Source organism: Lissotriton vulgaris, chromosome 7 (genome assembly GCF_964263255.1).
Source record: "Lissotriton vulgaris chromosome 7, aLisVul1.2, whole genome shotgun sequence".
Lineage (NCBI taxonomy): Eukaryota > Metazoa > Chordata > Amphibia > Caudata > Salamandridae > Lissotriton > Lissotriton vulgaris.
The window spans coordinates 1,414,864,936-1,414,878,696 of record NC_141695.1 but is presented as its reverse complement, the minus strand read 5'-3'; the positions used below and the strand labels follow the sequence as shown (position 1 = coordinate 1,414,878,696).

The 13,761-nt window shown below is 36.7% G+C and overlaps 1 protein-coding gene across 1 annotated transcript in view; it reads left to right on the top strand.

Annotated features, from left to right (window-relative positions):
* Positions 1–3,475: 3,475 nt before the first annotated feature.
* LOC147705750 (uncharacterized) overlaps positions 3,476–13,761 on the top strand; it is a 68,172-nt gene continuing 57,886 nt past the window's right edge. The window contains exons 1-2 of the mRNA XM_086929557.1: positions 3,476–3,580; positions 8,471–11,945. Coding sequence (XP_086785683.1) covers positions 8,510–11,945 — 3,436 coding nt within the window. The 5' untranslated portion in view covers positions 3,476–3,580; positions 8,471–8,509. The remainder of the gene's footprint in view (positions 3,581–8,470; positions 11,946–13,761) is intronic.

Below are 13,761 nucleotides of genomic sequence, written 5' to 3'. Positions count from 1 at the left end.
TGAGTGGATGTGTACATAGATGGTGGAATTACTGAATTGGGTGTTGTAACTGGTATGGTATATCCACTTTTTTGAAAATGTTAGTTTCTATTTTTGAATATGTGTTTCAAGGGTTACTTTACAGTGAAAGGAGGTCTGTCACTCTGTCACAAGGATGGTGTCATCAGTGATGTCATGAGTGATGTCACTGACCATGTCATGAGTGATGTAATATGTGACGTCATCAGCAGTGCATTACACGCGCAAGTTATAGTGAGTCCAACTAACTATAACATGGAATATTTCTGGTGTGAAACCTATGTTTTTTTCAGTGAATTTCTTAGTTTTTTTAAATGCTAATTCCTAACTATAACTGGTGTGAAACCTATGGTTTTTTCAGTGAATATATATATATATATATATATATATATATATATATATATATATATTACCTACTGGCGGTCGCCAGTAGGTAGTTATAGTTAGGATAATTTTCAATGTTAAATCTCAACATTCTATTTTGAATAACTTTGGCGCCGGTTGTCGAATCTGCCTGAAATTTTCAGGAAAATGGTCTCATGGCGGTCCGGTCCTTCCCTGAAAGTTTGGGGGGGATTCGTCAAGCGGGGGCTGAGATAAAAGGGGGGTCCCAAAACGCGTTTTCCCCATGTTAATTTCCATAGGGCGGTCGATTTCACTTTTAGCCCGAACGGCTGAATGGATTTCCACCAAACTTGGCAAAATTGTAGGGACTGGTAGCCCGATGTGCCTTTGCTATGTCTCAAGATATGTGCTTCAGTGGATTTTGAGAAATTAACGTTCAAAAAAATATATATATCTATAGGCGCTCTCGGGTGCGCGCACCCGTGAGCGCTCCCGGCGCGACACGCGACTTGCGCGCAGAAAGCTGGTTGGCTCTCAGTTGTCTGTAAACATTCTAAACAGTCCGGAGCGGCCGCCATCTTGTCTATCGGTAAAATCTAGTCATAAGAGGTGGCAAAAACAAAGGGTGGAATTGACCATAAGGGGGCAGGGTAGACCCCCCTGACCCCCTAGGTGTGATATGGGGGCCATTAAAGGGCCCCGCGGGGCCTCAAAAATTTTTTTTTTTTTTTCGATTTTCGCGGGGGAAGCGCCTGGTGCGCGCACGGGGGAGCGGGGGAAGCGCCTGGTGCGCGCACGGGGGAGCGTATCGGGGAGGGTACTATGGAAAAATAATCACTTCAAAAATTGTATGTTTATGAATAGTTTTTTTTTTTTATTTGTTTATACTTCATGAATTACATATAAAAAAGAATATTGTCTGATACAATTGATATTATTAAAGATAAATTTATTCCTCTGATTCTGTTTCATAATTTAATAAAATTTCTAACATAATATTGTCCGGAATTTCCTCATAATTATATGTACATGATTCAATTTCTTCCAAACATTCTATAAACTGTTCATCCAAAGAGTCATCCATGAAATCAACTTCTTTTTTTTCATCTTCTGGTTTTTCCACCTTTACTTTGATAGAAGTATCATTTGCCTTATTTTCTCCTTCCATTTTCTTTCTGTAAATTGCATATAAATTAACTATATTAGTAGAGCTAGTATACCAGAGAAGCCTAACTCAATCCATAACTATTACAGAGAAGTCTATGTCTATCTCTAACTATTAAAGAGGGATAGCATATCACTAACAGAATATTTTTTAAGAAATAAACTTAATGTGTACAATATACTTCCATAATTAGAAGTTACCTTAGAGAAATTAGTTGAAGTTGACAGTGAAATTTGTTTTCAAGTGTACTTCAGGAAGCAGTAGTCAAAATGGCTGTGTTTCCCTCTCTTCTTTTATATATATTGTTGTACTTAACCAATCAAACGACAGGAAAAAATCGTAGAAAATGAGAGATACTTTTTAATTGGTTGTAAATTCTAACATTACAAGTGTGTTTTTGTCATGTAATTTACCTCAGGATATTTAGACAGGCCTGTAGCCTAAATGTCTCAATGGAATTTCACCAAATTTGGGCAAATGGTAGGGACTGCTATGTAGTAGGGCGTATTCTATATTTGATGAAAGTGTCTCCATTGGGTTTTCCGTAAATTACTTTCCCACCTTTTTTTATTTTGCGCTTACTAGTGCGCGCTCAAGTACGCGCACGGGCAGCGTATCGGGAGTCATCCATTTTGTGTTTCGGAACAATCGAGACACAAGATGGAGGGTAAACAATGTTCGGAATGGATAGAAGGGGGAACTGTAGAGACTTCTTGACCCTCTAGGTTTTCTGAGGGGGGCTTAGGAGGCTCATAAACGTAAAAAAAAAAAAAAAATTCTTTAATTTTCCACGGGGGAAGCGCCTGGTGCGCGCACCTTTAAGCGTTCTCGTACGCGTACTTTGGTGAAAAATAGTGAAAAAAGTTAGAAAAAAATAAACGCTTTGAATGATCAGAGTTAGGGTAGCTCTGAAAAGAGCTTTTGGGTTCTGTGGTTGATTTAGGTACCTACAAGTAGGTTCCAATACACATTCTTAAATTCAGGAGGAATATTCTATTCCCCTCATCTGAGAAGTGCACTCCATCTCCTCTGTAGATGTCTTGCATGTTGTAACGCAAGTTATTATTGTATAATGAACCCATTCCATAGTCTCTCATGTAAGCAGAAACAGATTTATTTACATGTTTCCGTGCTTTCTCAAATTGTGGACCAAATTGGTTGGACCAGTTCCATTTCTGTCTTTGGCATATATTGGAATATACCAAGGCAGTGTGGGGAAAAAGTATCATCAATTGATGAAAGGTGTCCTTTAATAGCATTTCCAGACCTACCCCAGTTAATGTGCCTAGATCGTTTCCACCACAGTGCACAATTATAAGGTCAGGTTCTGGCAGATGCAAAAAGGTTTTCACCAATGGTATCAATTGGTGACATTTTAATCCTCTGTGGCCAATCCACTTGATTTCCACATTTGATAAATCAAGGTTATGAAAATTTCTGCTAGCTGCATACCTTTGAGCCCAGTGGATGTAGCTATGTCCAATAACCCAAACAGAGTACATGATGTGAGAAGGTTCTGGTCCAGTCAGATGAAGTGTGGGAATGAAATGGCAGTTGGAACAGTAGGAGTTCACAAAAAAATAATTGTGGAGTTTCTGTGCTCTTGAATCACTAGCAATGATTGGTGGATTCAGATAGTTGAAAACTGAAAGTTAGGGTGTATGGTTATGTTGTGTGAAAGAAGCAATTTGAATGGTTTAAAAAAAATCACCAAAAGCAAAAATACCCTGTATAGGCTGCTGTATTCACAGGTCAAACATCCTTGCTGAGTTAATTTGCAACATTGTAAGATAAACTTTTGAACCTTAGAGTTCAGTTAGGAGGGAGTTGCTATGGTAACAGATAGAAAGGTTTGAGAGGGGGATGGGTGTTGGTTTGAAAATAGTGAGGGAAGAGTTTTCATTGGTTGAATTAAGGCATATGTGTACAAAGATAGAGATTTTCTATGCCAGTCTTGGTTTCAGTGTATTGAGAGCACACCTTTTCCTCTGCTAAAGAAAAATTGGTGTGTGTGTCTGACACTGTTTTCAATCTCCAAAAGCATTTCTAAAGGTAAGTAATGATTCATTTAATTTAGATAGAGATTTATTTTCTCTATGGAGAATATTTGGAAGCAGATAGTTATGTTTTAGAAGTGAAATTGTATGTTAGTATATAAGTCCTGCGCAGTGTTTTTTACATGTTATTTAAAAATCGATTTTGGGTGCAAATGAATGGTATTTTTATTTGGCCTTTTTTATGATTGCCATGTGCAGTTGATGCATGACTTTAAACATGGGTAATAAGTGATGCACTGGTGGCGCCAGGCTTTTATAAATGAGGCCCTGATTTTGTTTGATGAGATTGAGTGGTTTTAGTTAGGTTCTGTGCAGTGTTTCTTACATGTTATTGAAAAATCGATTTTTGGGTGCAATTGATTGGTATATGTATTTGGCCCTTATTTATGAATGCCATGTGCAGCTGATGCATGACTTTAAACATGGGTAATAAGTGACGCACTGGTGGCGCAAGGCTTTCATAAATAAGGCCCTGACTTTGTTTGATGATATTGAGTGGTTGTACTTAGGTTCTGTGCAGTGTTCCTTACATGTTATTTAAAAATCGATTTTTGGGTGCAATTGATTGGTATATGTATTTGGCCCTTATTTATGAATGCCATGTGCAGCTGATGCATGACTTTAAACATGGGTAATAAGTGACGCACTGGTGGCGCAAGGCTTTCATAAATAAGGCCCTGACTTTGTTTGATGATATTGATTGGTTGTACATAGGTTCTGCGCCGTGTTCCTTACATGTTATTGAAAAATCGATTTTTGGGTGCAATTGATTAGTATATGTATTTTGCCCTAATTTATGATTGCCATGTGCAACTGATGCATGACTTTAAACATGGGTAATAAGTGACGCACTGGTGGCGCAAGGCTTTCATAAATAAGGCCTGACTTTGTTTGATGATATTGAGTGGTTGTACTTAGGTTCTGTGCAGTGTTCCTTACATGTTATTCAAAAATCGATTTTTGGGTGCAATTGATTGGTATATGTATTTGGTCCTTATTTATGATTGCCATGTGCAGCTGATGCATGACTTTAAACATGGGTAATAAGTGACGCACTGGTGGCGCAAGGCTTTCATAAATAAGGCCCTGACTTTGTTTGATGATATTGATTGGTTGTACTTAGGTTCTGCGCCGTGTTCCTTACATGTTATTGAAAAATCGATTTTTGGGTGCAATTGATTAGTATATGTATTTTGCCCTAATTTATGATTGCCATGTGCAACTGATGCATGACTTTAAACATGGGTAATAAGTGACGCACTGGTGGCGCAAGGCTTTCATAAATAAGGCCTGACTTTGTTTGATGATATTGAGTGGTTGTACTTAGGTTCTGTGCAGTGTTCCTTACATGTTATTCAAAAATCGATTTTTGGGTGCAATTGATTGGTATATGTATTTGGCCCTTATTTATGATTGCCATGTGCAGCTGATGCATGACTTTAAACATGGGTAATAAGTGACGCACTGGTGGTGCAAGGCTTTCATAAATAAGGCTCTGACTTTGTTTGATGATATTGATTGGTTGTACATAGGTTCTGCACAGTGCTTCTTACATGTTAAACAAAAATCGATTTTTGGGTGCAATTGATTGGTATATGTATTTGGCCCTTATTTATGAATGCCATGTGCAGCTGATGCATGACTTTAAACATGGGTAATAAGTGACGCACTGGTGGCGCAAGGCTTTCATAAATAAGGCCCTGACTTTGTTTGATGATATTGATTGGTTGTACTTAGGTTCTGCGCAGTGTTTCTTACATGTTATTGAAAAATCGATTTTTGGGTGCAATTGATTAGTATATGTATTTTGCCCTAATTTATGATTGCCATGTGCAACTGATGCATGACTTTAAACATGGGTAATAAGTGACGCACTGGTGGCGCAAGGCTTTCATAAATAAGGCCCTGACTTTGTTTGATGATATTGATTGGTTGTACTTAGGTTCTGTGCAGTGTTCCTTACATGTTATTCAAAAATCGATTTTTGGGTGCAATTGATTGGTATATGTATTTTGCCCTAATTTATGATTGCCATGTGCAGCTGATGCATGACTTTAAACATGGGTAATAAGTGACGCACTGGTGGCGCAAGGCTTTCATAAATAAGGCCTGACTTTGTTTGATGATATTGAGTGGTTGTACTTAGGTTCTGTGCAGTGTTCCTTACATGTTATTCAAAAATCGATTTTTGGGTGCAATTGATTGGTATATGTATTTGGCCCTTATTTATGAATGCCATGTGCAGCTGATGCATGACTTTAAACATGGGTAATAAGTGACGCACTGGTGGCGCAAGGCTTTCATAAATAAGACCCTGACTTTGTTTGATGATATTGAGTGGTTGTACTTAGGTTCTGTGCAGAGTTCCTTACATGTTATTCAAAATTCGATTTTTGGGTGCAATTGATTGGTATATGTATTTGGCCCTTATTTATGAATGCCATGTGCAGCTGATGCATGACTTTAAACATGGGTAATAAGTGACGCACTGGTGGCGCAAGGCTTTCATAAATAAGGCCCTGACTTTGTTTGATGATATTGATTGGTTGTACATAGGTTCTGCGCCGTGTTCCTTACATGTTATTGAAAAATCGATTTTTGGGTGCAATTGATTAGTATATGTATTTTGCCCTAATTTATGATTGCCATGTGCAACTGATGCATGACTTTAAACATGGGTAATAAGTGATGCACTGGTGGCGCAAGGCTTTCATAAATAAGGCCTGACTTTGTTTGATGATATTGAGTGGTTGTACTTAGGTTCTGTGCAGTGTTCCTTACATGTTATTCAAAAATCGATTTTTGGGTGCAATTGATTGGTATATGTATTTGGCCCTTATTTATGATTGCCATGTGCAGCTGATGCATGACTTTAAACATGGGTAATAAGTGACGCACTGGTGGCGCAAGGCTTTCATAAATAAGGCCCTGACTTTGTTTGATGATATTGATTGGTTGTACTTAGGTTCTGCGCCGTGTTCCTTACATGTTATTGAAAAATCGATTTTTGGGTGCAATTGATTAGTATATGTATTTTGCCCTAATTTATGATTGCCATGTGCAACTGATGCATGACTTTAAACATGGGTAATAAGTGACGCACTGGTGGCGCAAGGCTTTCATAAATAAGGCCTGACTTTGTTTGATGATATTGAGTAGTTGTACTTAGGTTCTGTGCAGTGTTCCTTACATGTTATTCAAAAATCGATTTTTGGGTGCAATTGATTGGTATATGTATTTGGCCCTTATTTATGATTGCCATGTGCAGCTGATGCATGACTTTAAACATGGGTAATAAGTGACGCACTGGTGGTGCAAGGCTTTCATAAATAAGGCTCTGACTTTGTTTGATGATATTGATTGGTTGTACATAGGTTCTGCACAGTGCTTCTTACATGTTAAACAAAAATCGATTTTTGGGTGCAATTGATTGGTATATGTATTTGGTCCTTATTTATGATTGCCATGTGCAGCTGATGCATGACTTTAAACATGGGTAATAAGTGACGCACTGGTGGCGCAAGGCTTTCATAAATAAGGCTCTGACTTTGTTTGATGATATTGATTGGTTGTACATAGGTTCTGCACAGTGCTTCTTACATGTTATTGAAAAATCGATTTTTGGGTGCAATTGATTGGTATATGTATTTGGCCCTTATTTATGAATGCCATGTGCAGCTGATGCATGACTTTAAACATGGGTAATAAGTGACGCACTGGTGGCGCAAGGCTTTCATAAATAAGGCCCTGACTTTGTTTGATGATATTGATTGGTTGTACTTAGGTTCTGCGCCGTGTTTCTTACATGTTATTGTAAAATTGATTTTTGGGTGCAATTGATTAGTATATGTATTTTGCCCTAATTTATGATTGCCATGTGCAACTGATGCATGACTTTAAACATGGGTAATAAGTGACGCACTGGTGGCGCAAGGCTTTCATAAATAAGGCCTGACTTTGTTTGATGATATTGAGTGGTTGTACTTAGGTTCTGTGCAGTGTTCCTTACATGTTATTCAAAAATCGATTTTGGGGTGCAATTGATTGGTATATGTATTTGGCACTTATTTATGATTGCCATGTGCAGCTGATGCATGACTTTAAACATGGGTAATAAGTGACGCACTGGTGGCGCAAGGCTTTCATAAATAAGGCTCTGACTTTGTTTGATGATATTGATTGGTTGTACATAGGTTCTGCACAGTGTTTCTTACATGTTATTCAAAAATCGATTTTTGGGTGCAATTGATTGGTATATGTATTTGGCCCTTATTTATGATTGCCATGTGCAGCTGATGCATGACTTTAAACATGGGTAATAAGTGACGCACTGGTGGCGCAAGGCTTTCATAAATAAGGCCCTGACTTTGTTTGATGATATTGATTGGTTGTACATAGGTTCTGTGCAGTGTTTCTTACATGTTATTCAAAAATCGATTTTTGGGTGCAATTGATTGGTATATGTATTTGGCCCTTATTTATGATTGCCATGTGCAGCCGATGCAAGACTTTAAACATGGGTAATAAGTGACGCACTGGTGGCGCAAGGCCTTTATAAATCAGACCCTGACTTTGTTTGATGATATTGAGTGGTTGTACTTAGGTTTTGCGCAGTGTTTCTTACATGTTATTGAAAAATCGATTTTTGGGTGCAATTGATTGGTATTTGCATTTGGCCCTTATTTATGAATGGCATGTGCAGCTGATGCTTGACTTTAAACATGGGTAATAAGTGACGCACTGGTGGCGCAAGGCCTTTAAAAATAAAGCCATGAGTTGCTATTGTATAAACTTAAATATGTTGCAATTTATTGTTTATATTGTTTGCTTTTTAACATTACTTTGTTGTTTGCTAATAGTGGTCTTTCATGTGTTTTTTTAACAGAACAACAGATTCAAATCAACTTCTGAAAAGCAAGCAAAAATGCCTTCAAGGCAAAGAAATATCAAAAATACCATACGGAAAAGGAGAACATCAACAACAGAGTTTATGGAATCCTCTTCAACAACTACTTCAAAAAACACCAGAAAAGCTTCTGGTAAGCCAATTAAGTCTTTTCTTCGTAACATATGTCGTAGGAAAAAAAATGAAATTGCTAATGTGAATATACAGAAAAAGTCAACAAATCTAAAAAGGAAAGAGAAGCCCACAAAAAATGTTTCCATTGGACCAGGAGAGAAGAGAATGGTTAGCAATAGAAGAGTAAATGTTTTTAGGGACATTCGTAGGCGAATGTTTCGCAATAGGGTAGTTTTAAATTTGCTAAAAAATGAAAAGAAAATTAAACTAAAAGCTGCTTTTTACAAGAAAAAGAAAAGTGTAGAAAAGATTGTTGATCAGGCTTTTGAAGTTAAGAAAAAATTATTTATTTTAATAATCAATAGAATTAGGATACTTAATAAGGCAATGGATGTTTTCAAATCGAACAGTAGATGGAAAAGAATTATTAATCGGAGTAATTTTTGTGAAGTATTTTCTGGTGAATGGATGCATAGTTCAAGTTCTGAGCCTTTTTTTAATGAGGAGAGTTACTTTCAGGAAAATGATTTGGTGCATGCGGTTGACACCAGTGGTCGTGCCTATGAGGTGAAAGATAGTTGTGTGATGGAAAAAGAGAAACTTGTACCTAGAGATGCAGAAGAGGTGTTAGCTGATGAAGTTTTAGGGAGACGTACTAAGGGTCCAGTGTACACATGGAAATGCAGTAGTATTTGTAGTGTGCGACAGGAATCAATTGATTTGCTTCGAAATTTCTTACGTACATATAGTAAAAAAAGTCTCAAACAAAAAATGAAGATCCTGCAAGAGTTAGATCCTTGCAGAGTGAGAGAAAGCACAGGTTTGCAAGGGCATTCACTAGCATGTCTTTCTAGAAAAGTTTGTCGGAGTGTTTTTCATCATTTTAGGATGTTAGCAGTGCATCATAATAACGTAAGGAAATTAGTGAGGAAGTTGTATTATGCAAAAAGTCCTGCACTTAAGCTTAAACAGTTAAATAGTGCTCTTTTGCATGGATCTGAAGTGGATGTGAAGACTATTTGTGAAGAAATTGAGTTTTGTTATTTTGGGAACAAAGAGGACAGTGTAGAAATAGATATAGTAATGGATGGTAATGCAGAAGATAATGGACAAATTTCAAGTATTGAAAAGTTTGATGAGGAAATTATCAAGTTTAAGGTGAAATCAAGTGAGAGGCCTAATGTAACTTGTGTGTGTTGTCGACGGACTCATTATAAAATTCAGACTAGGTTAGTTGATTTATATGCAAAAAGTGAATTGGAAAATAATAGTGAATGGGAGGATTTTGTAAGTTATTTGTTGGTGGAGAATTCTTTTGATTTGAGTTTGGATCAGCGTATTTGCACTTATTGTTTGAAAAAATTAAATGAAAATAGAATGCCTGCAAGAGCAGTTTATAATAATCTTCAGTTGATAGATATTCCTTCTGAATTGATGGATCTAAATACTTATGAATCTATTTTGATTCAATGTGTCCATCCTTTTCAGGCTATTGTACGCATGGAGCCTAAGACAGGGAAATTGCCTCCATCAGATTTACTGAGAGGATTAAAGGGAAGAGTTGTTTATTTGCCTCTAGATGTAAAGAAAAATATTAATACAATTGGTGTAGAAAGAGCAGAAGAAGATCCTTTAGTTATTCTAGTTAATGGGGTTCCAACAAAGAGTAAGAAAATTTGGCAAGATTTAGTGGATGTTAAAAAAGTCAAGAAGGCAACGTTGTATTTAGTTAAAAACAATGAGTACTACAAACATGTAAGTGTTGGAGTTGAGGAAACAGCTACAGAAGAAGATAGTGATTCTTCAGTTGGTCAAATTGAAAAAGTTGATGTGTCTAGAACTGAAGAAATATATGAACATTATACTGTTCATCCTTTGCATTCCAAAGAAGTAATGGGAAATGCAATTGACTTGTTTCAAATGAAGGCAGCAAAAGGAAGTCCCATTAGTGTATGGGAAGAAAGTTTGGAAGCTCGTTGTTTTCCACAATTATTTCCAACAGGTTGTGGTGGACGATATGATGATCGACCAGTTCAAATTCCTGCAGCTGAATACCGGACTCTAAGATTATATGCAGAAGATCCAAGGTTTCGTCAATGCATTCCATATTTATTTCATCTACTGTTTGAAAGTGATTTGTCTGGGCTTTCTTATGCAGTTAATCATATATTAAAAAGTGGACCTCATTTGCAAAATGTATGTGCAAGGGACTTTATGGAGAAAGTTAATCTGCAAGACAGTATTTTGGAATCTCAGCTAATCAATCTCATGGCATGTCAACGTGGAACCAATGAGTATTGGTTTCGTCGTCATGGAGAATTGAAATGTATGCTAAGAAACTTAGGAACTCCTACATGGTTCCTCACTCTTAGCTGTGCTGAGTATGCATGGGACGATTTACTTCAATTTCTACGAGAGGCAAATGAAAACATACCAAATATAGAATTGAAAACACCAGGAGAACTGTGTTCTTTAGATCCAGTGAATGTTTGCAGATATTTTAATCATAGATTTGAAGCTATGATGTCTTTTATTACCAACAAAAAAAATCCTCCCCTTGGAGAGGTTTTGGATTTCTTTTGGAGGAAGGAATATCAAGCGAGAGGTGCTCCTCATATACATATGTTGTTGTGGATTAAAGATGCACCCAAATTTGGAACAGATTCAGATGAAACAGTGATGAGTTTCATTGAAGAGTATTCAACATGTGCTGTTCCAAAATCTACTGAAGAAAACAATTTAAGGCAACAAGTTTTACGTTTTCAATCTCATCGTTGTGGAAAGTACTGTCGTCGAAAATTTAAAAACAAGGAAAAGTACTACACGAAATGTCGTTTTGCATTTCCTCGACCAGTGATTTCTAAGGGAAGAGTAAATAATTTGATGTCATCTCTACGACATACTGTGACGAGAAAATCTCCCAAAAACACATATAATTTGAAAAGAAATGAAGAATCTAAGTACATCAACGATTACAACCCAGTGATTTTGTCCATGTGGAATGCTAACATGGATATTCAGTTCGTTGCTGACAACTCTATTGCTGTGGCTCGATATGTGACATCTTACATCACCAAAAAAGAAAAGACAGAACTGAAGGAAATGTGGGAGGACATTTCACATGAAAAGAGTCTAAGCAAGAAATTATACAGTTTCAGTCTGAAGATGTTGTCGCATCGAGAAATTGGAGCATATGAATGTTCTGATCGGTTATCATCAGCAAGTCTCTATGCCAAATCAAGAACAATCATTTGGGTGAGTCTTGGTCTTGCTGCCACACGAAACCGAGTTTTGAAATCTGTACAAGAAATTGAATATTTGGCGGAAAAAGAACCAAACAGTACAGATATTTTGAAGACAAATATGTTGGATACATACTATCCAAATAGAAGTACTCACCTTGAGAACACATGTTTGTATGAAGTTCTTCAAAACTACAGTTATAAGAGGAACATCACAGAAGATATCAATAATGGAAAATATGCACTCATTGGCTATGAAGGATGTCTAGTGAAGCAGAAAAAAGGCCATTTGATTAATCATCGGAAATTGAGTTGTGAAGTTCCAGACAAAAGAGAATTTTACTACTTAGCTCTTTTGCAACTCTTTAAGCCATGGCGTACAGAAGAGGAACTACTTGGAGATTTTCTCTGTTATGAAGACTCTTTTAATGCAACTAAGGATACCATAGAATGTCCTATTTTTCTAAATTATCTGCAAATGTTGAATGAAGAAATGGAGCAAGAAACCACAATTGCTGAAGAGATAGCTAAAAACAGTTCTCAAGATAGTCAGAGTTCTACTTCATTGAGCCAGGATCCACTAGGAGGACCAATTATCCAAAATGAAGCTGCCACTGCCATGGATGAGGTGGAAAGAGCTATGGAACAAGCTCAAGAGGATGGAGTTAACTTAGAAGATTTGGTAACGCAACTAAACATTGAGCAGAAAAAGATATATGATGAAGTCACAGAGCAGATTGAACATGGATTCAGACATGAGAAAAAAGAGTGCTCATGTATATTATTTGACCCTGTCCGACTGTATGTAAGTGGAGAAGCGGGGACAGGAAAAAGTTTTCTAATTAAAGCCGTTGCAAGTTATCTGCAGAAAAGGACTGATTCACCACTGTCTTGTGTTGTAACTGCTCCAACTGGTCTGGCAGCACATAACATTAAAGGGATTACTCTACATCGTTTATTGATGCTGCCAGTTGAACATGATAATAAATTGCATTACAACAAGCTATCTGGAGATGCGTGTTCTGAAGTTTCAAGAGTCTTGAAGAAAATGAAACTTCTTATCATAGATGAAGTAAGCATGGTCTCAAATCTAATGCTTGCTTTTGTGCATTTGAGAATGCAAGAAATTCTTAAAACAGACTATGATGTGTTATTTGGAGGAAAACACATTATTGTTTTTGGAGATCTATTGCAGTTGACTCCAGTAAAAGGACAACCAGTGTTTAAAATGCTCACGCATGAAGATACCAGGAAGTCCCTTGGAAGCATTGGAAATGTTAATATATGGCTAAATTTTAAATATGCTGAACTGCTTCAAAATATGCGACAGGCCAAGGATGAAGATTATAAAAATATTCTACAAGATGTAAGAATTGGAAAAATGACTGAGAAAGGGAAAAAAGCTTTGCATAGTCGATTAATTTCAAATTTGTATCCAAATGACAACATTCTTCCAGAGAATATTTTTAAAAAAATGACTGAGAAGAAATCTGGGATATGTTTGATGCCAACTCTGCAAGAATGTTCCATCTTCAACCAAAAAATGTTAGACTTAGAAAATGAAGAGATTGTGAAACTAGAAGCAATAGATAAAATAGAGCATATGGGTGCAACAATTGTTTTGTCAGAAAATTTGAAAATTAAATTGCATTCATTGGAGAAAAGTATTTCAAAAACAGCTGGTTTTGAAAAGACTCTGAATGTGTGTTTAAATTGTCGTATCATTTTGAGAAGGAATTTAAATGTTGAAAGCGGTCTGGTAAATGGAGCAATGGGTTATGTTGTTGATTTTGTGAATTACAGAAATAGAGATGGAATTGAATTTTTAAAAATAAAATTTGATGGCATTGAACAAGTACAACAAATAAGTCGTTGTTCTGCTAGATTTTTACTTGTAAAAGACTTATATGTTCG